The sequence below is a fragment of the Panthera onca genome, chromosome A3 (genome assembly GCF_046562875.1).
Source record: "Panthera onca isolate mPanOnc1 chromosome A3, mPanOnc1 haplotype 2, whole genome shotgun sequence".
NCBI classification, from domain to species: Eukaryota; Metazoa; Chordata; class Mammalia; order Carnivora; family Felidae; genus Panthera; species Panthera onca.
Window position 1 is genome coordinate 40,382,690 of NC_138341.1, and position 27,319 is coordinate 40,410,008.

A 27,319-nucleotide genomic window follows, 5' to 3' on the forward strand; every position below is an offset into this window, starting at 1 on the left:
GCTAGAGGCCCATGCGGACTGCTCCCTGAGCACGCTGCAGCCTGGGCATTCACCACCGGGTCTGCTGAGTTAGGCTTCCGGTCTGAGAGCCAGGGGAAGGAATCTGCAGGAAGGGAACTATGGAACCTGACTCTGAAGTGGGGGCTGAGCTGTAGCCTTTCCGTGTTCCGGCTCCACCAAGCCTAACAAAGCTCCCTGCCACCCCTGCAGGCCAGCTAAGCACCCAGACTGGAGGAAGAAAAGCAGATGAAGGATTAGTTCAGGTCTGGCCAAGATGGTGCTGTGCGAGGCAAACTGCAGAGTCGAGGCATCCTGCTGACAGCAGTGGGGAGGTCCCTGCCGTTTCCTGCCTCGGTGGCTAGCTATCATCCCCCACCTCTGTGATGGACCCCAGCTCCAGGGGGTTAGACTTAGTGAGGCCTGCAAGGCCTGGACAGTGGTCTTCAGTGGGTCTACTGGAGGGAGTACAGAGGACAGGAGAGCAGTGTAGTGGGGTCTCAGCTGCCCCCTGCTGCCCAGCGAAGGAAACCCTGGCCTGGAGGAATGGAACAACGGAGCTACGAGCTTCCCCAGAAGCACATATAGGAAAACCTGTGGATGCCTCACAGCAATCTTCACAAGAGCCAGGGCCACCTTGCCCACTGGCTAGAGTGTGCAAGGAGTCTCTGGGCCTGTAAGTACAAATGGATATCTATGCCCTCAGCAGGGGCCTGGCCAGGGCAGAGCACCCTTCTCTCCTGGAGCCCGGGACCGGTGCCATCACTGGGCTGGAGCACCTGGCTCTACCAGGCTGGAGGAAAACACCTGGGGCCCTTGGCCTAGGACAATTCTTTTATTCAAAAACTGCCGATGTGTGAACCTCCTCCTTCGTCCAGGCCAGAAAACCATCCCTGGTGGCAACCGCACACCTTCATGGGGTGGGGTTTGTGTAGTAGTGGGGTGCCCAGCTGGTGGGCAGTGGGGATGGGCGGCAGTGGAGACACTCAGCTGAAAGCCAATTCTGTATCCTCAACAGCGGGGCTGAGGCATGGGGAGATGTGAGGGTGGGGTGAGTGCGAGGCCAGAAACCCCAGAGGGGCCCCATATCAGCCTGGTGGAGGAAGGAGAGGAAGACCTGTTGCTCTGGTTCGTGCTGTCCCCTGTTGGCTGCTGCCACTGCTCCTCCCTTCGAATTCTAGCCACAGGGTCCCTGTCCTGCGGGCACCTGGGGCCTGAGAGCCTGCCGCCCAGGGAGTCAGAATTCTGGCACCTCTGTGTGGGCATATCTTTCGATGTGCAGATATGTAGAACATCCAGGTAGGGCTTTCCCGCCTCATGATCCATTCACTCAGTGGGATTACCTGGAAACCAACTCTAAAGTAGCTCAATTCCAATTATGGCAAGTTCATCGCTCTGGAGGCAGGTCTGTGGGGAATGGGATGAGTCTAACTGTCCCTAATGTCTCACACGGGTGAGGGTCCTTGGATTCGCCAAGGAGGTCCAGCCGGCATGCACTTGGCATAATGCGCCAAGTGCCCTTCCAAAGCCCCCGTGGCCCAGCAGCTGGGTCTTTCTGTCAGCCTCCGGTTGGTCAGATCAGCCGCGTGCCTTTGGATGAATGTGGTGGCAGGTCACACACGCCTGTGAAGGTGAGATCCTTGGAGTGAGAGGCTTGTGGCCCACAGCACTTCTGTGTTCCCAACAATGAGGCCTGTCCCTTTGACACTCCAGCCAGGTAGATTTCCAGGGTCTTGAGCAGCCGCCTCGGGCTCTTCTTGGCCAACACCTCCAAGTCTGGAACAGAGGAATGGAGAACAAAAGGCTTGAGGGGGCTTTGGGCTGCACACCAGTCCAGGCCTAGCAGCTCTGGGGGCACCCCCCAACCCAGACCCTGTGGAGAGAAGGGTGAAAGGGTCCAAGGTGGAGAGCTCTCCAGAGAGGGAGGCTGACGGACCAGGGAAGCCACAAGGAACTGCACATTCTACCTTGACCAGGGCAGTCTCGACTTTGAATGGTCAGTCCACCCGATGGACCCAGCTTTTGATTCAGTAAATATGATCTGAGGTCAGAAAGGGAGGAGAGGTGGCAGGCTCCAGAGGGTGGGCTGATGGACACTTTGGGAAGCTGGAGTTTGAGAAAGTGTGAATGGGGGGGAGGGGGGAGGAGGGGGAGCGAACTGTAACCCAAACCAGTCTAGCAACTATCCTGGGGTCCCTGAACCTGGGTACCCTAGGAGTTCAGACCCCCTAGGTCAAGACAAAAGAGCACACCTTTGAGGACAAAGCCAGAGTCTGCGATGGTCTTCTGCTGAGTCCTCCAAACGTGTGCGAGGCGGAGGAAGGTGGCGGCGTAGAAGCTGTTCACAACCGGGATCACCTTTTGCTGCCGGTTGCACTCCCTACAGCACAAGGGCGGGGGGCGGGGGGGGGGGGGTGACCCGCCCCGCAGCAGACAAGCTGACAGCCAGGTGCCTCCTGCCCTCTATTCCCCCAGGGAGCCTTTCCTCAGGCAGCCTTCACCTCAGGGTAGGGTTGGACTCTGCTGGGACTGGACTCTGTTGGGGCTCTGGGAGAGGGGCTGGGAGAATGGGGCAGGGGGTGGGAGGGAACCAGGTTCTGCTGGGTCGCTCTCATCAGCTGGCTGGGGTTGACCAGCGTGGGGACTCACCTGGAGAGACATTCCTCCCTTAAGGCCTGGATTGCGATGCGGGTGATATTCACGGACATCAAACAGAAGGGGAATTGCTGGAATGGAGCGGGCACAGGGTCAGTGGCAGCCCGGCTCTTTACATGTTAGTTTCTACCGTTGCACATACCCAAGGACACCCCCTGAGGGGCACACACAGATCAGTACACTCCTTAGTTGGAAACAAGAGCCAAAGTCTCTTTATTCCATCTGCTTCCCCTAAGAAAAAGCCATTACATTATGATACAGAACTGTGCTGTCCAGTATGGTAGCAAGTAGCCACCAAGAGCGACTTAAATTAGTTAAAAATTAGGGGCACCTGGGTGGCTCAGTTGGCTAAGCGTCTGACTTCAGCTCAAGTCATGACCTCACAGTTTGTGAGTTCCAGCCCCGCATCGGGCTCTCCCAATCTCATCCCATTGAGCTTGGGATTCTCTCTCTCTCTCTCTCTCTCTACCCCTGCCCCACTTGTGCTCTCTCTAAATAAGTAAATAAACTTAAAACTTATGTAAATTAGTTAAAAATTAAGCAAAACTAAAAATCCGACTCCTCGGAACACCTGGGTGGCTTAGCTGGTTAAGTGTCCGACTTCGACTCAGGTCATGATCTCATGGTTCATGAGTTTGAGCCCCATATTAAGCTCTATGCTGTCAGCACAGAGCCTGCTTCAGATCCTCTGTCTCCCTCTCTCTCTCTCTGCTCCCCCTGCTGGTTCTCTCTCTTTCAAAATAAACAAACAAACAAACAAACAAACATAAACAAAAATTCAACTCCTTAGTTGAAAAAAAAACTGAACTCCTGTGACGCCCGAGGGTCTCAATCGGTGAAGCGTCTGACTCTTGATCTCAGCTCAGGTCATGATTTCACAGTTATGAGATGAAGCCCCGAGTGGGGCTCGGCGCTGACAGCGGGGAGCCTGGTTGGAATTCTCTCTCTCCCTCTCCCTCTGCCCCTCCCCTATTCTCTCGCTCTCAAAATAAATAAGTAAACTTAAAAATTTTTCGAAAAACAAAACTGAAGTCCTTAGTTCTATTCGTTATATATAGAGTGCTCAATAGCCATCTGTGCTGAGTAGCTAGCTACTGTATTGAGCAGTGCCAATAAAGAACACTCCCTTCATTGCAGAAAGTTCTATCTGACAGCACTGAACCGTAGAGGGTCTTCTGGCTCCACAAAGATTTTTCTTGGGGTCTTCATGACATCTGGGCTCCAGATCTTGGCCTCGACGCCTGCTGGCTGTGTGTCCTTAGGAAGGCCACCCGAACTCTATGAGACTTAGCTTTCCCGTTTCTTAAAACCAAAAAGGAAATAACATTGAGGACTGCGCAGGAAAGAGTTAACGCACCAGACCTGAGACTGCTGTCCTGAGAAAGACCTGCCTGCAAGGGTGGCCTTTGGCTGGCACCTGGGAACTTGGATTTTGGGAGGGTTTCCACCATCCCCTCAGGATGACTCATGTGCCTTAACTGTACAAACAATGTGGTTTATGCTGAATATCTGCTTTTTCTCTGACTCTGGAATTTTGGTGTGTGCTACACAGAGGGTGTGTGCACGACTGCCCCCATAAAACCTTGGGTACTGAATCTCTAGAGAGCTGCCCTGGCTGGCAACATTTCCTGTGCTGCATGATTCGATACTGGAGGAATTAAGTGTTTCCCGTGTGGTTCTACCGGAAGAAGACTCTTGGAAGGAAGCTCACGCCCGATTTCCTGCGGATTTGTCCCACGCACTCCTTCCCTTTGCTGATTTTCCTATTGCTAGACTAAATCATAGCTATCAGTGTGACTATAGGCCAAGTCCTGTGAATCTTCCCAGTCAATCATCGAACCTGGGGGTGGTCCTGGGGACCTTGACAAAAGGGCCATGCTGGGTGGAGTCGAGTCACTATTCATTACAAAAACGTTATGAGATTGGTTTTATTACCTACAGTTCACATTTTCTATTATCTGTTCCACAACCTACTCACAGAGTTATCGTCACGAGCAATTAGATCGCATATGCAAAATACTAAGCACAGTGCCAGCCTAAGGAAGTGTTAACAAATGTTCATAATTATCCTTTCCTCAACATGAGTAGCTGAGGTCAGCAGCAATGCATTTATACCTTCATGTATTGCCTACTTAATTACCATATATACTCGTATAAGATTGCTCCCTCCCTAGACTTTTTTCAGTCTAAAAATAAACACGGGAACAAGAATATGGTAGCAACATAATTAACAGAGGATCGAAACCCAGTGTTTGCTCACTCTTGAGAACACTGTTACCGAGCCCACTTACTAAAAAGCAGTGAAAAACTGGAATTCAGATCTAAATGCCTCCTTTTCTTCAGCAGTTCCTTGGCCCCTGACAAGTGTTGCCTAGAGCTAAAATACTACACTGAGGCTGTGTTGAGGAACTGACTGAAAGACAGCGGAGGAAGCTACCTCTTTGCAGGCCTGTCATGTTGGTGGAATGAAACAAGGCATGGAAAGTGTGTGGAAGGCTATTAAAGTGTGTATGTGAGCAAGCATTACCATAAGGTGCTTCCTCGCCTGCCAGCAAGTAGCCCGATGTGCCCTGCACCCCTCGGTGTCTGTGACAGCACCCCTTCTCCGCATGGTGTGGGCTAAACACTTCCATACTGCTGGGATTCGTGGGAGTCTGCCCCCCTACACCGGCATGTGTACTTTTTTGCCAGTTCCCCTTTAGCAGGATGTACCGTGGGTACGTGGGGCTTTACGTTTCCCCTCAGGAGAGAACAGGACCAGCTGCTGGCAGAGCTTTGGCCCCCAGCTGTTACTCTGATCTCGCACACGCCTCCTGGAAAACGGTGTTTTCAAGGTTCATAAGGGCTTGAGGTCAAGCTTTACTTTAAAATCTTGGCATTGCTTTTACTTCAAGGAATTTTAAAATAAATCTGGGAGGGACCTTAGAATTGTTTAGGCCAAGCCCCTTATTTCATAGAAGAGCAGGCTAAGGCCCGGAGAGGTTAAGTGACTTACATCATAGCCCCATAATAATACTGCAGATGGAGCCAGGATCTAGCTTCCTGACGCCTATACCAGCCCTCTTATTAGGTTAAACTGCTGTTCCATCTTACTGGCCAACATGCATATTGTGGAGTAAACATAAATCCCCAGGAAGTTCCATAAAGGCCAGCCGGTGAAGGGATGAGAAACGGACTGGTCAAAGCATTCAGTCTGGGTCCGTGCAGATCAAGTACCCAGTACTCTCTCATCCTGCTGCTCCCTCTGCCTGGGATGTCCCTCCCATAGACATCTGGATGGCTTGCTCCCTCACCTCCCTCAAGCCTGTCCTTAAAAACAAATGAGGTATTCGGAGTTGGCAATACCCTCCACCCTGGCATCCATTTTCCTGTAGGCAGCTCTTACAACAGAGCTTTCGTACATCATAAGAAGGGAGACAATGAGGTCAGAGATAACTCATAGGAAATACCAATTAGCCGTGGGACCTTCAGCAAGTCATTTGGTTTCTCTGGGTCTCCATTTCCATGCCTCTAAAATGAGGGGCTGGATTGCTGAGGTACTCCTCAACTTCAAGAGAGGGGACCACGGCATAAGCTACCAGGTACGGTTCTCAAACTTAACCCAGACATTACCTCCCTGCATCGTGAAGACCACAGAACATGCCCACATTCTCACCCTGTGGGGCCTCCGATATATCTCAAGACCAGATACTTGTGAAGTCCCACTCTTGCCTCTTCCAGTGTTTCCTGGAACAGACAGGCATAAGTGAAGCCTTAAAATTTAATGGGTGCTTTTCCTCCCAAAGATACAGAGATATTGAGTAGACATCAGAAATGTAAAACTGCCCCAGGGGCGCGTGGGTGGCTCAGTTGGCTAAGTATCGGACTCTTGATATTGACTCAGGTCATGATCATACAGTTTGCCTCAGGTTCTGTGCTGACAGTGTGGAGCCTGCTTGGGATTCTCTTTCTCTCTCTGTCTACTCTGCCCCTCCCCGCTCGCTCACACACACACACACACACACACACACACACACACTCACTCTCACTCTCTCCAAATAAATAAATAAATAAATAAACAATTAAAAAAAGAAAAAGAAAGAAAGAAAAAGTGTCCCAGTGGCAGGAACCATATGATAACTTGTTTTGTTTTCAAGAAGTTTTGGATTAAAAAAGGGATCCACCTAAGACACACATACACACACACTAAAATAAGTTAAAAATTAAAAAGGTATCTACTTTACTAACAGTTGTGTGTGTGTGTGTGTGTATGTGTGCCCTCATGCACACACAGATATGTATTCAACTGACTTTAAAAACATAAGCTGTATTTATGTATGTATTATTACACATAAGATGTATAAAGTGTATTTTTACTCACGGAAATCAATTACGTTGAGGGGCACTTGGGTGACTCAGTCTGTTAAGTGTCCGATTCTTGATTTTGGCTCAGGTCATGATCTCACAAACCATGAGATCAAGCCCTGTGTCAGGCTCCACGCTAACAGTGCGGAGCCTGCTTAGGATTCTCTCTCCCTCTCTCTCTGCCCTTCCTTGCTTGCTCTGTCTCAAAATAAATAAACTTCCAAAAAAATTTTTTTAAGTTACTTTGATAACAAACACTCACTGAATGGCTAATGTGCTTGGCACTTTACATAGTTTATCTCTAACTTAGAATAATTCTGCAGGGTTGGAATTACTTTCTCATTTGACAAGAAGGAAGAAATTGAGATTCTGAGAACTACAAAACATGGCCAGCCACACTGTTACTGCAACGGTCTGTTTTGGCAACTCAGGCCTGCCCACCTCCAACCCTCTAGGGTAAGATGATCTGATGCAAGTGTTGCAGGTCTGATGCTCAGCCACTGTTCTTGGGCTCCCCTCCCTCAGGCAGTACCAAAGCACACCACCTTCCTGCACCAGGGCTGGGACAGGTACACTCGCCTCCGTAGACCTCCCCTATCAGGGCTGGGAGCGAACCTGTAGCACATGTGTGTATTCCAGGCTCTGTCCACAGAGAGGGCCTGGAAGGGTCAGAACTTACTAGCAGTGAGAACACTTGGCCCTCAGCGCTTGCTTTCTAAATGTCATTCTCCAACTAAAAGAGCAAGAGCTCCTTAGAGAAGTGGGTGATTCCAGGCCTGGAAATCATATGGGGAAAATACAAGATGAGACCAGAGCATTTTCTGCAGTCCAGAAAGCTAAATAGCGCTCAGAAAAGGGCACACTGTAAGGGCACAGGTGCCCACCTGAAAGAGCTCCGAAAATGGCCGAAGACCTTGAAACAATGTGAGCAACAAAATAAGTAATGATACTATTGGGTTATAACCCATAGAAAAAGATAAATATCTATATACACTGATATAAAAACGGAGTATTTGCGCAGTCTCAAAGTATCTTCCCCAAGACAGTTACTAATTACAAAGGGGAAAAATAATAACTCTACAGTGTAGAAACCTGGCAGACACCTTAACCACACGATCAAGGTTAACCTTACCAGCAGTAAGACATGTTGGCGTTACGTGCTCCTGAGCTGAGGCACAGAGAAGGCCACTGCTCTTTTGTGGTGCTCTTACCAAAAATGCATAACCTCAATATAAAATTTGTATGGCAGAGCGTCTGGGTGGCTCAGTCGGTTGTGTCTGACTCTTGATTTTGGCTCGGGTCATGATCTCACGACTTGTGAGATTGAGCCCCGTGTCAGGCTCTGTGCTGAGCATGGAGCCTGCTTAGGATTCTCTCTCTCCCTCCCTCTCCGCCTCTCCTGAACTTGTGCTCTCTCTCAAAATAAGTGAATGGACACTTAAAAAGTAAAATAAAATTTGTATGGCAGACTGAACCCCCCAACCTTGCTCTTTCTTTTCTATTTCAGTTGATGGCCACTCTATCTTTCCAGTTGCTCAGACTAAAAATCTTTTTTTCTCACACCCATAATCAATCCATCAGAAAAATATGCTGGTTCTTCTTTCTTTTTCTTTCTTTCTTTCTTTCTTTCTTTCTTTCTTTCTTTCTTTTCTTTCTTTTTTTTTTTTTAAAGCAAACTCTCCCTCCAACCTGGGCCTTGAACTCATAACCCCAAGACCAAGAGTCACATGCCCTTCCAACTGAGCCAGCCAGGCACCCCAACTAGCTGTACTTTCTTAAGCCCATACGCTCCAGATCCCATATCCAGAATCTGACTACTTCACAACACCTCCTCTGAAAACACCCATCATCTCTGACTGGATTATAAAAGCCCTCCCTACAGACTATTCTCAACCTAGCCACTGAGAGGATACATTTAAAAATGTTGAGTTGGATCATGTACTCCAGGCTGCTGAAAACCCTCACTTTATTTAGAGTAAAATCAAAAGTCCTCATCATAACCTACCAGGCCCTCTGCCATCTGGTCCCCGTTAGCCATATGACCTCCCTCCCGACTGTTCTCCTGGGCTCCTTCCACTCCAACTGGTTCCCTACTACCCCTTCACATGCCAGACATACTCCTTCCTCAGCACCTTTGCTCTTGTCACTCCCTCTGCGTGGAGTGTCCTCCCCCAGGTGAAGGGCCAACACCTTCACCTCCTTCAAGGTCTAGTTTAAGTCCCTCCCTCTCATGAGAGCTACCTTGAGCACCCTAACCTTACCCTACTTGTTCTTTCCGCTTAGCACTTACCACCTTTGGACATACTTGATCATTCATTTACATGTTAGTCTCACTGCCTTGTCTTCTGTGCTAGAAGGATCTTTGCTTTGTTCTCTGATGTATCCCAAGCACTAAGCACAATAAGTAGCATAGGGAATGCTGAATAAAAATTTGTTTCGTGGGGGCCCCAGTCAGTTAAGCTCAGTCAGTGGAGTGTCTGAGTCTTGATTTCGGTTCAGGTCATGATCTCACAGTTTGTGAATTCGAGCCCCGAGTCAAGTTCTTCACTGACAGCACAGAGCCTGCTTAAGATTTTCCCTCTCCCTCTCCCTCTCCCTCTGCCTTTCTCCTGCTCAGTCTCTCTCAAAATAAATACATAAATAAATAAGTAACTTAAAATTTCTTGTATAGTGGATAAATTCCATGTTCCATGCATATGGCATAGATGAATGGCAGAAAACAGGTCAAATTTATTTTCTAAAATGGTGGGATGGGGCACCTGGATGGCTCAGTTCATGGAGCATGCTAGTCTTGATCTTGGGGTTGTGAATTCGAGCCCCAAATTGGGGGTAGAGATTATTTAAAAAAAAAAAATAAACAAAACAAAACAAAACAAAATGGTAGAACTACCACCTTTTACTACCTGGGAAAAACGTGAAACCTAACTCCAAAGAAGGCTTGGACAGACCGAGGGCTACAGGAAGCCACTTCTGGCCTGTCAGTAAGACCATGTGTCTGTCACCTGACCCTCACAGGCAAATCTCCTCCTCTGGGGCACATAAAGGCTAACTCTTCTCCTTTAGGGTCAGGAGAACCTACTAATACTGTTGAAGGGATTTCCTCAGGGAGGACAATGAGTTGACACGTTAATATCACAGCTACCAGCTACACCTAGTGCTTCCATATACAATCTCATTTAATTTTCCTAACTATCCAGCTGAAGTGTTCGTGATTTCCATTCTATGGATGAAAAAAAACCACGGCTCTGAGGAGTTAAAACACTTGCTTGAGACATAGGCTAACTAGTGGTAGAGCTCAGATTCCAGCGCAGGTCAGGCTGGCGGGGGAAGTCTGGTCCTGGTTTGGCCCCAGTTGTCCTGAGAGGCTTCAACCACTAGAGACAGCCCCCCGTGAGGCTCTCCTGATAGCTCAGGAGCACCATGCACCCGGATCCTGGGTCCACAGCCCTTTCTCTGGCTGCCCAGCAAAGCCCCACCTGGATATGGTGACGAGACAGGCGGAAAATCTCCTGGGCCATCAGCAAAGTCTTCGAGTCCATCACCAGGTACAGCAGGTGCAGGAGGGCAAGGAAGCCTGCTCCTCTCAGGTCTGTGGCCGGATTCGCTCCTGCAACAGAGATGAGGACATGGAGGGTGACGGCGGGCAATGCCAAATGAAGTCCCTCCTCCCGTGGGCTTCAAGGACTTGATTACCTTTGCTACAGGCCAAGTGGGGAGTCTGGACTTCCATCCCTGCCTGACTGTAACAAGGTGCCCCTTAGTTCCACCAAGGTAGTTTCAGCAAACTGGGACCTGGGAGTGAGCCCCCATACCCTTGCGATGTCAATGAAGTCTACATGGGACTCCTGTAATGAGTCATGTAATTTGGTACCTGTGCCCCTCTTATCCAGTGGCATCAGCGGAGGCCGAACAGGGTGCCTGGGTGGCTCAGTCGGTTCAGTGTCCGACTCTTGGTTTCAGCTCAGGTTATGATTTCACGGTTCCATGAGTGAGTTTGAGCCCCACGAGAGGTTCCGCACTGCCAGCAAGGAACCTGCTTGGGATTCTCTCTGTCTGTCTCTCTCGGGCGCTCTCTGTCTCTGCCCCTCCCCTGCTCACGCTGTCTCTGTCTCTCTCAAAATAAATAAATAAACTTAAAGAAAAAAAGAGTATATTTATCTTGATGAGCACTGAGTACTAGATGGAATTGTTGAAACACTATTATTATACACCTGAAACTAATTTATCACCAGCAGGACTACTTTAGAAAATGGCTAAAGGAAGTTCTTGAAAATGAAAGGAAATGATAAAAGAAGAAATCTCAGAATATCAAAAAGGAAGACAGAGCAATGCAAAGAGTAAACATACGGGCAAATACAGCAGACTTTGCTCCTCCTCTTGAGTTTTTATTTTTTTTTATTTATTTATTTTTTTTTTTTTAAATTTTTTTTTAACGTTTATTTATTTTTGAGACAGAGAGAGAGACAGAGCATGAACGGGGGAGGGTCAGAGAGAGGGAGACACAGAATCTGAAACAGGCTCCAGGCTCTGAGCTGTCAGCACAGAGCCCGATGCGGGGCTCGAACTCACAGACCGCGAGATCGTGACCTGAGCCGAAGTCGGCCGCTTAACCGACTGAGCCACCCAGGCGCCCCTCCTCTTGAGTTTTTAAAATTGTTTGATGGTTAAAACAAAAATCGTAACACTGACATGATTTTCATTGCATATGGAGGAAAATTTTAAGATAATTATATTATAGATGAGGGAGGATAAAGGAATTTAAACATGTTGGCAATGCCAATGGACCAATTAGTTATAGGTACTTAAAATTTCCTATTTATTTTATTTTCAGAGAGAGAGAGAGAGAGAGAGAGAGAGAGAGAGAGAGAGAGAGAGAGCATGTGCACACACAAGTGGGGAAGGGACAGAGAGACCGGGAAAGAGAATCCCAAGGGCTTGAACCCACGAACCGTGAGATAATGACCTGATCTAAAATCAAGAGCAGGGATGTTTAACTGACTGAGCCACCCAAGTGCCCCTAAAACTTCCTTTTTAAATGAAGACATTTTCCTATTCTATATAAATGTAACTTGATACGATTTTGAAAAAAAAAAGAGTTGTATAATCCCAAAACAGCCGAAATCATTTTGTTTCACTCAAAAAATAAAATAGTATAAAGCAAAATTTTTATCTGTGTTAAAGGAATGAGGAAAAAGAAAACACTAGATTCCAAATCCTATCACTCTGATGCTTTCTGTCTCACTTAGAGTAAATGTTTGACAATGAATGGCCTGTAAGGCCACAAGTGATCTTTTCACTTCAGCCACACTCCTTGCCATTTCTCAAGCATAGTGAACATGCTCACCTCAGGGCCTTTGCATTTCCCATACCCTCTTCCTGGAATGCTTCCCCCCAAGATATCCAGTCTCAGGGTGTTGGCATGATAGGAAGAAGACTGTCTGGGCTCTTGCTCTAGTGGTGGAATCAGGGGTCAAGGAAAAGATGAACCATTCCTGTCTCTTACCCTGAAAGCCCAGATCTTCCCAGTGGTCTCCGTAGAGGGCACAGTCAAACTTGGAGCCAGTCAGCTTCTTATAGATGGTCTGGAGGACTCGGCCATGCATTGGGTCTTGGTTATCCAGGCCACCTACCCAAAAACACATCCCGCCCCCCCGTTGGATTGCTGGCCTCTGAAGGGATGACTGAAGTGTTTCTCAGAAAATGGTTGACACAAGGTAGATCTGGACTGTACTCGTCACTGTGTTCTCCCACATTTTCATCCCGCGGCTCCCGCTCTCCCCCACAACAAGGTACATGAAAGACCTCTGGCTTAGCCTCAATAACAGGTGGGCAAACAGTGTTCTCTGCCTGACCACAGATGCAGCACCCGTGCACTCACACTGAGCAATGGTCAGGACCAAGTCCCTTTCTTCACGGAGGCCCTGGTGGAGCTTTGGAGGCCCGAAGAGGCAGTGCCGGAGGGCAGCGAGCCCAGTCCTTCGAATAGTTGGCTGAATTTTTTTCTGGGGAGGAAATCGCAGGCCATGAGCAGAGGGCTGAGTTCACCTGCTTGTTTGTTTATTTATTTATTTTTATTTTTTTATTTTTTTAATTTTAGGGAGAGAGAGGGATAGCATGAGCAGGGGAGAGGGGCAGAGGGAAAGAGAGAATCCCAAGCAGGCTCCATGCTCAGTGCAGAGCCCGATGCAGGGCTCGATTCCACATGATCTGAGGGTCATGATCTGAGACGAAATGAAGAGACGCACGCTCAACCAACTGAGCCACCCAGGCGCCCCTCTGAGTTCACCTGCCTTAATAAACTGACCTTTAGGATCAGTACAGGACTGTTCTTGCAGAAAGAAGTAGCTCCCCCAACGACCTGGCTGGGCTGTGGGCCAGGGAAAGGGGGTCGAAGCTGTGAAACACCTGCTCAATCTCTGGAGACAGGCTCTTCTGGCCCCCAGGATTTTTGTGAGTAGGAAAGAGATATAGGCATTATTAGCCCGTTGTCTGCATTTGCTCCTCCGGGTTTCTCCAGAGCTACCTATTCCACCGACTGCCAAGGAGGCTAGAGATGGCTGACGCGGGGACCCCCGCTTTGGTCTGACAGAAGCCAGGCCAGGTTTCCCGGCAGGGCCGCTTTCCCTTTTGTAGGTCTATCTCTTTCTGGAAAGGACATAAATTATAAAGTCTTGCAGGTCCTCTCAACTTCCAGGGTGAGGGAGCCGGTGGGGAGGCGTGTTTAGTGGGGGCTTTTTTGGAGCCGGATACCTGAGGGGTAGCTGGAGCATTCTGTCCATACCACAACCAGCACAACCAGCACCTCCTAAACCAGCACCTCCTAAACCAGGTCGTGCTGACTTATGCCTCAAGGGCCACTGCAGCAGGTATTAGAATTTTCTGGTTTTGGTAGCTTCTGCCTCTCTGGGTCCTAAAAACCAACCTGATTCTTATCTTTGCAGCCTTTCTTTTTTTTTAACGTTTATTCATTTTTGAGACAGAGACAGAGCACGAACAGGGAAAGGGCAGAGAGAGAGGGAGACACAGAATCAGAAGCAGACTCCAGGCTCTGAGCCATCAGCCCAGAGCCCGACGCAGGGCTCGAACTCACGGACCGCAAGATCATGACCTGAGCTGAAGTCGGACGCTTAACCGACTGAGCCACCCAGGCGCCCCTCTTTGCAGCCTTTCTTAAACCTGGTTTTAGGTTGAAGATCTGCAATCACAATCCTCTAAAATTACTCGTAGTCACTCAAGATGCCCCAGAAAGCCCTTGAGCTTTTATTCTCCTCAATGTTTTTAAAATTCTCCTCGGGGCGCCTGGGTGGCTCAGTCGGTTAAGCGTCCGACTTCGGCTCAGGTCACGATCTCGCAGTCCGTGAGTTCGAGCCCCGCGTCGGGCTCTGGGCTGATGGCTCAGAGCCTGGAGCCTGCTTCCGATTCTGTGTCTCCCTCTCTCTCTGCCCCTCCCCCGTTCATGCTCTGTCTCTGTCTCAAAAATAAAAAATAAACGTTAAAAAAAATTTTTTTTAAAAATAAAATTCTCTTCAAAAAATTTTTTTTAAAAATAAAATTCTCTTCAATGTTTTAAAATCCTCACATATTTTTAAAATTCTCAAATCACTTCTGGTTCCGAGGGAACAGCAGATTTTCCTACAATGGCCATGGATTACTCAGCTTTCTAGACAGGATGCCTTGCTTCCCTAAGGAGCTATCTAGCATTTGATTCCAGAGGAAGAACAGGGAGCCGCAACACAGACCTCTGTATGACAGGGCCATAAGAACTCTGGGGCACAGTCCCAAAAAGGCCACTGGGGTCCTGTATGAAGCATGGGTCCTTAGCTACCCCTGATTCTGTGCTCTAAGATTTCTTAGGTGAGGTAGGATCCTCAACTGGAAGCTTCAATCTAGCTTGCCCAGTGTGGGATAGAAACCTGGCCCCTGGGAAGAAGGTGCTTTGCCTGAGACCCCAAAAGTACTTTCATACCTTGAAGGAAGAGAGGTCCACAGTCTGGAAATGCTGCAGGGCTTCATTGAAGGAGATTAGCTGCCCAGGCTGGTCTGAGCTGGCCTGACCTATAGCAAAGGGGAAGACACTCCAGGATTTATAACAGTAGTCATTCCATCGGCGAACATTTACTGAGGGCCCTCTGGTTGTCACCTCTAAGCCAAACGCTGGCCTTCAGTTGCAAACGTCAGATACCTACAGCTAAAACCAATTCTTTTTCAAGGGGCTACCATTATCTGCTGGGCCAGCTCCCTTTTAAGACCAGGCTGTTCAGAGGCTTGCTAGGCTGATCTCTGTAGCTGAGTAGGGACAGATCTGACCTGCGGGGGCGGGGGGGGGGGGTGTCCCTAAATTCCACTCATCTGTGAGGAGGCAACTCACTGACTGGAGTAGGTGCCCCTGTGGGAGCATGCCAAGGTCTGTTTAGGGGCCTTTCCTAACTGCTACTTTGCCCCTTCTCACACCCTGTATGTGAATGACCCCCTTTCTGTCCTTTGGTACTGTCCACAGGGAATTAATTATCAGTTAGCAAATATAGGTGATGACTGATACAGTCCATTGTAATGGCTTTTCAGGAGCCCCAGGGAAGCTCAAGCCAGGTATGGGTCCCAGTTCTACCCTCTTATAGCTCCATCCAAACCTGTCAAAAAAGGAAGTGAGACCATTTTCACCCAGCCCTCGGAGCCGTCCAGCAGATGGCTTCAGCCCCTATCTCCAGAGACCTCCCGCTACAGTGAACAACTTTAGGCAGGGACCCTGGCTGCTGGCCTCCATCCTTCTGCCCAATCTCATCACCCTGCAGAAGCTGACCCTGGCCAAGGTCCTCCCTGTCTTCTCTCAGGTGTGAGTGGATGGCAGCCCTTTCCCCATGGCATTCATTCCCATTTCCTCCAGAGGCAGAATGTCATCATCTCTGGATTTGGGAAGATATTTTATTCTATGTCAAAGGGCTAAAATGAAAATGCTCAGTAATTGTCTCCTAATCTCAGAGTCACAAAAATGTTAGCCACACATGTGGATGGCACCCTTCCTAGCAGCTGGGCTGTGTGGAGACAGTGCCGTTCCTGCGGTTACCTGTCTCCGTCCGGATGTTGTCCACAGCTTCCCATTCTTCTTGGGCTCTGAGCACCTCCACACTCACAGCTGTAACAGTGAGAAAGGGAGACCCTCTGAGATCTAGGTATGTCTGGATCGCTGCTGCAGCCCCCGCCTTGGTTGCCTGTCTTGGATCTCATTGCCCTCAGGTACCCTCTCCACACGGCTGCCAGCGTGAACGTTCAAAAAGGCAGCCCCCTTTGATGTCAGCCCCCTGCTCAAAACCCTCCAGGGATTCTCCATAATTCTCAAGATAAAACCCAAACTCTTCAGCACAGCATCTAAATACGTTCACAGTCTGGGTCTCTCTTGCATCTCTAGCTGTCCCGTAGGGCATGCAGAATCCCTCCACACCTCCCACCTTCGGTGCCTCTGCACAGACGGTTCTGCCACCGCAAAGTCAGCACCCCAGTTAACTCTGATGTCGGCCCTCACCCACACACCTTCTTTGACTTCATTAAATCTGGATTGGGAGTCACTCCTCTGTAAACTCCTGACACCCAGTGCTCGTCAGTGCTGGAATGGTCTCTCCCACTACACTGGGAGCTACATGAGGACCGGGTTCTCCAGAACCTAGCTCAGTGCCTGACCCAGGGCAGGTGTTCAACAAATGTTTGCTAAATGAATGAAAGCACTGGAAAAGCAGGAGAAAACAAGCAGCAAGATAGGTTCTCTATAGCCACCACCCAGCCCTTTCTCCAAACCACAGCTGTCACTCTTTAGCCCAGACTGCTGGTGGCACGTCCTGTCGCGGGCTTTTCCTATTTGCGAGAGAGGAAATCAACAAATAATGGAGAAAACAGAGACACTTGAGTCCAAGACCCCAAATCACGACCCCTCCAGCCTCTACCTCCAGTGGTAAAAGTGAGGGGGCAGCTCCTCTCGGCCATGCAGTCTTGACTGAGGATAGTACAGGACAATTAACTGTTTTGAAAATACACTTGCTAATAAAATAAAATCAATAAAATGCTACCAGAAACTCAAACCACTAACAGATATCGAGGAAGAGAGAGCTGCTGGGAAGCCATGGAGGGCTGTTACTGCCAGCACACTCCAGAGCCAAGTGCTGGTGGGCACTTTCCCTCTGCCGCTCCCCAGCGGTGCTTCCGTGGGCGAGGCACGGACTATGTGCCATCACTCACTGCCACAAGGAGGGGCGTGACTCCTTAGCTTCTCAGGGCAGAATGTGGCCCAAAGATGGGTACTCAGTATGTGTCAGCTAGTATTACTGACAGTCCTGGGTTCAGGTCCAGGGGAGCAGTGGGTAGTGGCAGCAGGGGACATGGGTCTGGATTTCTAGGAAATTCAATCTTGCCAGCCCCCGTCTGGAGTGGACTGGGACCCCGAACCTCCGGGCTCCCAAGCTAGATCACTTCACCAGGATACAGTGCCTGACCTTGGATGGTGAAAAAAATAAAATTTCCTTCCAGCATGCTGGACCCCAGGGAGATGCAAAGGAGGGAGAAAGCGGTTGAACAAAGAGAAGAGTGGAGTGGCAGTGGGGACTGCTCATTATGGTGCTGACGAGGGCCTCGTCACCCCTCACCCTCACCAACGCCCAGCTTCACGGACTCTTCACACTACAGGCCCTCGTTCCAAGCAACTTGGTCAACTTTTCACCCCATATACCCTCACCTACCAAGAACTTGCCAGAAGCTTGTGAGTCAGGAGGAGAAACCTCACCAGGAAGGTGTACGAATCTGCTGAGATTGCAGGTTGGTCAACAGGAAATATAAGGTCCCAGCCAGCAACTGCACTCCGGTGCCTAAACACTGGGGACAAATGTCCAAGGCACGCAAGAGCATCTCCTCCCCTTCCTCTTGGAACCAGGGAGACTCCTCCTCCATCCAAAGATGATCCTGACATTAAATACTAATGCCCCCCTCATTAACAGAAAAAAGTGGAGGCAAAACACAAATCTTCAGGATAGTGAATGCAGCTCACATTAGCACAGGTCTTTATCTTTCTTCCTCTTTCAACTGCCTCCTTTATTTGGGCTCTCTTTCACTTACACAGGAAACAGCATTGCTGAGTTAGTAAGCTTGCTTATCTATCTATCTATCTATCTATCTACCTAATTTTTAAAGATTTTATTTTTTCAATGTTTATTTATTTATTTTAAGAAGTTTCTGTCTTTTTAAGTTTATTTATTTTTTAAAATTTATTTTGAGAGAGAGAGAGCACGTGTGCAAGTGGGGGAGGGGCAATGAAAGAGGGAGAATCCCAAGCAGGCTCTGCACTCAGCACAGAGCCCAACACGGACCTGAACTCACAGAACGTGAGATCATGCCCTGACCTGAAATCAAGAGTCGGGCGCTTAACTGACTGAGCCACCCAGGCGCCCCTAAATGTTTATTTTTGAGAGAGAGAGAGGGAGGGGCAGAGAGAGAGGGAGACAGAGGATCTGAAGCAGGCTCCACGCTGACAGCAGAGAGACTGACGTGGGGCTCGAACTCACAAACTGCAAGATCATGACCTAAGTCTAAATCGGACACATAACTGAGCCACCCATGCGTCCCCAAAATTTTATTTTTTTAAAGTAATCTCTATACGTGAGGCTCGAACTCATGACCTCAAGATCAAGAGTCGCACACTATGTCTGAGCCAGCCAGGTGCCTCATAAGCCTATCAATTTAAATGAGCTGAGAGCAATCTGGAAGAAAAGTGTAATCATTCAATACGATTAAAAATATCTGGCATATAGCTGCCAGTTGTACTGAAATATAAAATATTTTAGCATTTAAAGCAAGATGTCTAATAAATGTTAGGTTTGTCATCACACAGTGAAGATAAAATTCTGTTTTTTTTTTAAATGTTTGTTTTTGAGAGAGAGGGAGAGAGGGACAGAGAGAGAGAGAGAGAGAGAGACAGAGTGTGAGTGGGGGAGGGGCAGAGAGAGAGAAGGAGACACAGAATCCGAAGCAGGCTCTAGGTTCTGAGCTGTCAGCACAGAGCCCGACATGGGGCTCAAACTCACAAACCATGAGATCATGACCTGAGCTGAAGTCAGACGCTTAACCAGCTCAGCCAACTAGGCACCCCAAAATTCTTTTTCTTTTTTAAATGTTTATTTATTTTTAAAAGACAGCACGAGTGGGGCAGGTGCAGAAAGTGGGGGACAGAAGATCCAAAGTGCACTCAAACTCATGAACCACAAGATCAATACCTGAGCCGAAGTCAGATGCTCAACTGACTGAGCCACCCAGGTGCCCCGTTAAAATTCTATTAGAAGAAACTTCATAGATCTCCAAATAGTTTTTCTACATTAGAATATTTTTAGCAAGTCCCATATTTCTGGAGATTATATTTTCAGTTTGCGGAATTTAAAGATGACAATACAATGAGCACTTACTACAGATTTATAGTTTGTGTGCTAAGCACTTTACCTTACTTAGCTCACTTATTCCTTACACAATTCCTGTTACACAGCAATTCTGTCTGATGCACGCCCAGCTTCATAGATGAAGTAAGTAAAGGTTAGAAGGTTAAGAAACGTGGCTCATGATCCTATAGCTGGTGGGCAGAAGCAGCACTTAACCCAGAGACATGGGATTCCAGAATTGGTGTTTCTCAACTATGAGTGGGCATTTCTGTGTCATAAATCAGCAAGCGAAATGAGCTTTAAATATAGTACATGAGAGAATCATAAAGCCGATAAAATAGGATACTTTCTCTAAGGCTTTTCACATGCACTGAAATCATTTTATTGTCACAGTATCCCTCTGAGGATAAAGGAGGCATTGATATCCCCACTGCAGACACAAAGATGATATGACTTGCCTAAAAGTACACAGTAAGCCACGAGCAGAGCTAGATCAGGACTCAAGCCTTTTGACTCCTAATCCAGAGTTGATTCTAATTTTCCTTGAAGAACGATAAATCTATCAAGTTGTATAGGACAAGTAGTGAAAGAAGTACAAATGATGAAGAATAGACGTGGGGAGCTCTGACTTGGGTCCCACCCAGGCTCCAAGGGCCCTGAAGGGGACCTTACCACCTGGCTCCCATCCATTCGCTTCTGCTGTCAGGGCCCGGAGGATGCCATGGTTCTTCAACTCTGAGATCTGTAGGGGCAGCTGACCTTTAGTGTGAGGGCGAATCCACACCCCTCCGTCCACACAACCAATTCCCACCCTTGGAACTGGAGACCAGAAGGATGGGTTGATTAAAGCCAATCTTAAAAGAGAAGCACATGGAAAACTCCCGCTCTGAGGTACAAGCTGCGTGATGTGGGGACAAGCATGTGCTCTCCTTGAAGAGTAAATAAAACTTCACGTCACTCCATTGAGACTGTGGTGTGCCTTTGGTATTCCCACTGCACTTTACAGTCTGCTTCACTAGCGCAATTATCTTACTGGCTAGAGGTTGTTTTGCAAGTTTGTGCCCCACACCTCTGCTCCCAAGTGTGAGTTCCTGGAAGCAAGGTCTGTGCCGTGCTGTGTGCCTGGCACCACAAACTGGCAACAAAAGCCTGTATTGGCAGGAGGTACTGGAGTTGGGTGATACGTACAGGAATTCCTCTGAAAGCCTGAAGAACACTGTTTTCCTTGTCATATGGTGGAGGACACACAGCACACACACTTTCAACCTGGAAGACAAAGCAGGATCAACCTCTTGGGCACATATAGGTCCTCCAAAGTTGACAGCTTAAATGTCACACTTTTTCGCAACACCACACACACAAAAATGGCTGAACTCCCGAGAAGTCAACTACAAGGAACACTGTAAGGGAAAACTTCTGCTTCATCTGGTTTTTTGGTTTTAAAAAAAAAATTTTTTTTAACGTTTATTCATTTTTTGAGAGACAGAGAGAGACAGAGAGTGAGTGGGGGAGGGGCAGAGAGAGAGGGAGACACAGAATCTGAAGCAGGCTCCAGGCTCTGAACTGACAGCACAGAGCCCGATGCAGGGCTCGAACTCGCAAACTGCGAGATCATGACCTGAGCTGAAGCCGGACGCTCAACCAACGGAGCCACCCAGGCGCCCCTGCTTAATCTGGTCTTAAGAAAAACTGCAAAAAGCTTAGTTAATGCTATCTCAGATTTCTTGGCTCCGTGAAACATCTCAGGGCTCTGAGTAAGTAAAGCTCAGTCAGGCAGTTCCCTTACCTTTGGCTAAACCTTGCCCCATCAGAGTGTAAAAAAAACCACTTGACCAACTTTTGCAATTCAGATTACCAATACAGGGCTAATTTTACTAATAATGTTGGAAATAAAATCCTACAAATCAGTTAGGGAAAGAAACCCGACCCAGTAGAAAGACGGGCATGGATATGGACAGCTTACAGAAAAGGAAACACGAATAGTTCTGAAACATACAAAAAAAATGCTCAACCGCACTCATAAGAGAAAGGTCAGGGGCGCCTGGGCGGCTCAGTCAGTTAAGCAACCGACTCTTGATTTCAGCTCAGGTCATGATCTGATGGTTCATGAGCAGAGCTTGCTTGGGATTCTCTTTCCCCCATCTCTTTGTCCCTCCCCCGCTTGTTCTCTTGTTCTCTCTCTCAGAATAAATAAATAAACTTAAAAAAAATATGAGAAATGTCAAATAAAACTACTCTGAGATTGGGGTGCCTGGGTTAAATGTCCGACCTCAGCTCAAGTCATGATCTCACAGTTCATGAGTTCAAGCCCCGCATCAGGCTCTGTACTGACAGCTCAGAGCCTGGAGCCTGCTTCGGATTCTGTCTCTGTCTCTCTGCCCCTCCCCTGCTCGCACATTCTCTCTCTCAAAAATAAATAAACATTGGGGCGCCTGGGTGGCTCAGTCGGTTGAGCGTCCGACTTCGGCTCCGGTCATGATCTCACAGTCTGTGAGTTCCAGCCCCGCATCAGGCTCTGTGCTGACGGCTCAGAGCCTGGAGCCTGCTTCGGATTCTGTGTCTCCCTCTCTCTCTGCCCCCCCCCCCCCACCCCCGCTCATGCTCTGTCTTTCTCTGTCTCAAAAATAAATAAAAACATTAAGAAAAAAAATTTTTTTAAATAAAAAATAAAAAAATAAATAAACATTAAAACAAAAAAATTTTTAAAAATCTACTCTGAGATAATATTTTTCACTTATCATATTAGCAAATATCAAAAAGTGTGATAACACGCTGTGTCGGCTAGCAAACTAAGTGTTAGAACACTCTGAAGGGTAAACTGTTTCCATCCCTACAGCTTGATAATATCTGACAGAATCAGATACACTTTGTGCATTTTGGGTCTGCAACTGCATTCTAGGAATTTACCCAACAGATATATTTGTCCGTGTGCAAAATGACATGCTTATAGCACTGTTCACAGTAGCACTGTTTGTAATGGCAAAAGGCTAGAAAAACCCCAAATGCCCACTAAAGGACTAGCTAAACAAATGAAAGCACATTAACTCAACGAGATCCAACATAGCCATAAAGAAAATGAATAAGAAAGTACTTTGTGGACAATATGGAACCATCCACGTGATATATCAAGTGAAAAAAGCAAAGGGCAGAGTATATATGCTATTTTACCATGTGTATTTTCAGAAAATACACAAATACATTTGCTTCGCTCTGCTAAGACGTTGTCCAGAATTACACCCAAAGAAGCAGTGACTTGGCCTCCAGAAGAAAACTGGGTGGCCGAGGCACAAGAGTAGAAGGCAGTTTTTTCACTATAGATACATCCTCCATGCTTTTTGGAGTCTGAACCATGTGAATGTGTTATTTTCTCTAAAATAAATAAAAGAGGGGCGCCTGGGTGGCTCAGTCGGTTAAGTGTCTGACTTTGGCTCAGGTCATGATCTCGCGGTTTGTGAGTTCGAGCCCCGCGTCGGGCTCTGTGCTGACAGCTTGGAGCCTGGAGCCTGCTTCAGATTCTGTTTCCCTCACTCTCTGCCCTCCCCCACTAGCGTTGTCTCTCTCTCTCAAAAATAAATAGACGTTAAAAATTTTTTTTAAATAAACACAAGAAACTAATTAAAACTAGTAAAAAAAAAAAAATCAGTGCTTTTGTCAAAGCTGCAGAATTCCAGCTTATTCTGTTACTCTAATCCTTCTCACATATATTTGCCAACTACTACTCCTTAAACAGAGCTTTGATTCCTTTATGACGAGGACACAGGAATGGCTGCCGAAACACACCATGGCTGAAAAAACTCTTCCGTCGCTGGCCTCATGATGCTCCCTCATGAATTTTTTTTTGACAGCGTTTACTTATTTATTTTTAAAGACAGGAGAGGGGCAGAGAAAGAGGGAGAGAATCTCAAGCAGGTCAGCCCAGCCCTGACACAGGACTCCACCCCATGAACCGTGAGATCATGACCTGGGCCGAAATCAAGAGTCAGCTCTTCAACCAACTGAGCCACACAGGTACTCCGATGCCTTCTCACTGCTATTGCCCACTTCGCCCCTGTGAACACGCTTGCTGTAGTTCCTCTTGCCTCCATCCCTCTGGTTGTGTGGTTTTCCTCCAGAATACGCCCCTACCGCCACCTCTTGTGTCCTCCGGTCCCTTTAAGATCAGTTGCATCTCCTCAAGGTGGCCCGCCTTACCCACTGGGGCCACACTACAAGGGTCTCTCCCCTTCTCTCAGCCCTGCAGCCAGTCCTGTGGGCGGCACAAGCTCCCTGCCAAAGGCCCGTGTGATGAGGAAACAGCTTTTCTGAGTTGCTTCCTCAGGGCTGACAGTACGACGAACCTGCTTACAGCCAGAGTCTGGATATTTAGACAGGAACCTGGGCTTAGGATTCCTGCTACGAGTGCCTGCTTTGCTTTTTCTGGGGCATCTTTGAAAATAATCACTTAGAGTTGAGCCCAAGAGAAGTCAGTGACCTCCACCTTATGAGCAATAGGGGTACTTGCTCATGATCTGGTACTGAGGACCACCCTTACCTCAGCTCCCTGCCCCCTCTGCACATTCACCCCTGCCGCGTTTCTGGGGTCTGTAAGTAGTAAGTCTTGTGACTCCTTCTTTGTGAGTATGCTGAAATTGTACCTAGAGTTTTTTTCTTGTTTTCATGTTTATTTATTTTTGAAAGAGTACAAGTGGGACAAGGGCAGAGAGAGAGGGGGACAGAGGATCTGAAGCAGGCTCCGTGCTGACAGCAGCGAGTCCAATGCAGGGCCTGAATTCACAAACCGTGAGATCATGACCTGATCTGAAGTCAGACATTCAACCGACTGAGCCACCCAGGTGGCCGGTACCTAGAATTTTTACTTCCCCCCAACACAGTCTATCTTTAAATCACACTCTGCTGCTTTGAGTGGAGGAATCTTCTCTTATACTTCTTTCCTGTTTCTGACACCCATTAGCAGAGTATTTGGCACAAAATGCATTCTCAAAAATATGTGATGATTCATTATGCTGAACAACTCCCTGTAGGGATCTGTGTACTCAGGATTCATTTCATCCTTCCTTTCCCTCTCCAATTCAGTCCCTTCCAGTGGCCAAAGGCTTCTCTCTGTAGTAGAGTAGAGAAAACCTTCCTGGACTCCCAAAGCAAAGGCTTTATCCCAGAGGCTAATAAATCCCACAGGGTCCCTGTAAGACCATTTCTGGACAAGGGAGGGAGAAAGGGAGGTAGAGTCAGCTCCCAGACTCACAAGTCATTACCCTGGACTCCGAGTCCTGAGGCTAATCAAGCCAAAGCATATGTGTGGCAAAGGGTCAATACAGTAACAAGCTGATGAGTCACAAATACCTTGGGGGATTCCTCATTGAACTTCTTCTCTCACCCAAGCAAATCCAAAACAAAATCCCATGACCCACTTAGAACATAAGCTACCAGCAAAGGCAACTGACCCAGAGGTGAATGAATAGAAGCTTCTCCTAATAGAACAAAGAACATTATAATGAAAGTTTTCCTGTAACATTTCTAAAGTTCTACATTCTAGTGATATATCCTCTGTGTTACCACTATTAACAATATATCCCCAACCAACACCTTCTTCCCTAAATCGAAGTACTTGCTTACCTGTCCATCTCTTATTTCTTTCTCATGGAAAGAGCAAGAGTTTTCATTCATGATTCAAAGTCATTTGTTAAGTGAGCTTTGTCCTTGGGCTCAGAAAGGAGTTTAATAAGGATTAGAAGTATGGAGAAAGCCTGACACCCAACTGTTCCGCCTTTGCCTTCCTTCTTGGCAGTCATTCAGACTAAGAGTAGGAAAACAGTCCCTGTGTGCCATCACCAGGGTGTGGGAGGTTTCTGCGAGTACTGAAAGAAGTCCCTGAAGTCTCTGAAGTCTCAGCACTGTTAAAAAAAAAAAAGAAAGAAAGAAAAAAGAAAAAAAAGAAAGCTAGTTTCATCATTCGGTAAAGCCTCTGTTAAGAAAAATTGACTTTAAAAATTTTTAAGCAAGAAACTTATTCTGAATAAATCAGCTGCTTTAGCCAAATCCTAACTCTTACTATCCATGCCACCCGATGACAAGAAGGGGATGGTGTAGGAGTCTGAGGGTTGGATTCTCAAGTGTCCAGAAGGCAGAAGCACTGCTGTTAAGTGGTAGGGTCAGTTCTAACCTGAAGTCACTGGGATTTGGGGGCAACTTATCAAAGGGTGGCATCCCGGTGGGTGGTCTTAGCTGAAATGCTTAGGCTTTGCTTAAGTCTCAGACACGGGTTGGGTCTGGGGGCTTAGAATACTAGGCCTGGTTCCTATGATGATAGAAAATCAAAATCCAACATGTTGCCTTGTCAGTGAACACCAATATGGTACATGTTAGCCAGTGTGGCTAACTCTAAGGCAGTCATCCTACAAGCCTGCCTTGGGAAGGGGGCTGGACAGGCCCATAACCTACCATGGAGGAGCTAGACATCATGGATGCCTGTTACAACAATCTGGATCATAGGTGGGCAGACAGTCCACCACTGACTGACAATCACGCTTCACAGATGTGGGTAACTTAGGAAGGAGGGTGGCCTCTCTTTGAAGTCAGCTCCCCACTGTGGGAACATGATCCGGATTCCCTAAGAACTGGCTGCCAGTAACAAACTAGAATCTTTGCCAAGATGCACTGATTCCTAGCACCAAGAATGGGAATATTTCCTGGCTATTAGGCTGGACGTTTGGGTAACTGTAATTTAGGGGGGAGGACAGTGTTCGGTGGTCATGGTACCTCAGGAATTAGCTCTCTCTCACTGTATCCTCCGGGGTCTCAGCATCTGGTTCCCTTTCCTTTCCCTTCTCCTTGACCTCCATGACACCATATAACAAAACACTCACACATTAGCCAACGCTGGGAAGGTGACAGGCAGGTATGGTAAGAGCGACATCAAGAAGCCTCTTCTGTTTCTGTGTATGAAATGAATCAAGCAGCGTAGAAGTATGACCAGCTTTACACACCTGCTAGTGCCTCAGGTCTGGCTGGAACTCTGGGGGCTTCAACAGGTACAGTTAGTATCTGTATCAGAGATAGAAAAGAGCAAAAATTCTGTCAAATAAGCAAGTAATGCAAGAAGTCACTCCCAGCAACATTAGCCTAGTTCCTTATAGTTGGGCCCAAGGAAATGGCCTTCCTCTAAGGACGGATCCTTTACCAAATTAAGGATTTATGGTGCACCCACTTTAGGCAAGGAGCTACATTAAGGGATATGATTTTCAAACTTCCTGCTGGAGCTTTCACTCTCTGAATAGGTATTTAATACAGAAACTGGGTCCATACGTTAAATACAAATGACCACGTAGGTCTGACAGTCCTTCTTTAATCCTTTCATCAGGCTTGTCGCTGGCAGCTCCCCGACCCTCACTACCCCACGGAAGGAGGGTAGGTGCCGTGGGGCCCCAACCTGCGGCTTGGGGCCCGCCGCAGGCAACGCCATCCACTGGGCCGCCGCGGTCGAGGGCGGAACGTTTGGCCATCGCGGGATGGTGGGGGGGTGGGGGGGGGGCGGCACAGGGCTAGGTGCTCGCCGGCTGTGACTCGCGATCTCAGCAGGAATCTCACTCCATCAAGAAACCCCGCCAGACTGGGGCTGTGTGGATTCCGGACGGAAACCTCCTCGCCACTAGGTACTGAAAACAGGTAAGCAACTTGCCTCGGGTCATTCGGCGAGCCCTCGGCAGAGCGCGGACCAGAACCCAGGCATCCTGGGTCCCGGACGGGATTCTCTCTCGGGCCTGCAGCTCCCAGGCTTGTCTAGGTCCGGGACGACCATCTCCACTTCACGCGTCCTCCGCAGAGTTGGGGGCTCGCGGGCCGCGACCAAGGCTCCCGGGCCTTCCCAGTCTCCGTCAGCCCCCGGCCGCCCCGCGCGTGCGCACGGCGTCCCGGCTCAGCCT

At 48.0% G+C, this 27,319-nt stretch overlaps 1 protein-coding gene across 3 annotated transcripts; it reads right to left on the bottom strand.

Moving 5' to 3' along the window:
* Positions 1–817: 817 nt before the first annotated feature.
* ELMOD3 (ELMO domain containing 3) lies at positions 818–27,303 on the bottom strand. 3 transcript variants are annotated; one of them, XM_078444662.2, is made up of 13 exons: positions 27,076–27,303; positions 26,264–26,412; positions 25,014–25,291; positions 20,589–20,666; positions 20,073–20,142; positions 16,058–16,126; positions 14,963–15,051; positions 12,875–12,998; positions 12,500–12,622; positions 10,473–10,603; positions 2,647–2,723; positions 2,250–2,377; positions 818–1,773 (listed from the first exon to the last, which is right to left on the bottom strand). In XM_078444662.2, exons 3-13 carry the CDS (start codon positions 25,062–25,064, stop codon positions 1,571–1,573), a joined length of 1,143 nt encoding a protein of 380 aa, XP_078300788.1. In that variant the 5' UTR covers positions 25,065–25,291; positions 26,264–26,412; positions 27,076–27,303; the 3' UTR covers positions 818–1,570. The 3 variants fall into 3 exon arrangements, with proteins under 3 accessions (XP_078300788.1, XP_078300787.1, XP_078300786.1); XM_078444661.2 differs by having other exon boundaries at positions 26,384–26,441; XM_078444660.2 differs by having other exon boundaries at positions 26,264–26,441.
* Between the last annotated feature and the right edge of the window lie 16 nt (positions 27,304–27,319).

What these genes read in the sequence shown, in the direction of transcription:
- ELMOD3 (XM_078444662.2), bottom strand. Translation starts at nt 25,064, where the DNA reads ATGAATGAAAACTCTTGCTCTTTCCATGAGAAAGAAATAAGAGATGGA. An exon ending in GGAAGATCTGGGCTTTCAGG is followed by an intron (nt 10,604 to 12,499) that starts GTAAGAGACAGG and finishes TCTCTGTTGCAG; the next exon opens with GAGCGAATCCGGCCACAGAC. An exon ending in CTCTGGCTTTGTCCTCAAAG is followed by an intron (nt 1,774 to 2,249) that starts GTGTGCTCTTTT and finishes CCTCTGTTCCAG; the next exon opens with ACTTGGAGGTGTTGGCCAAG.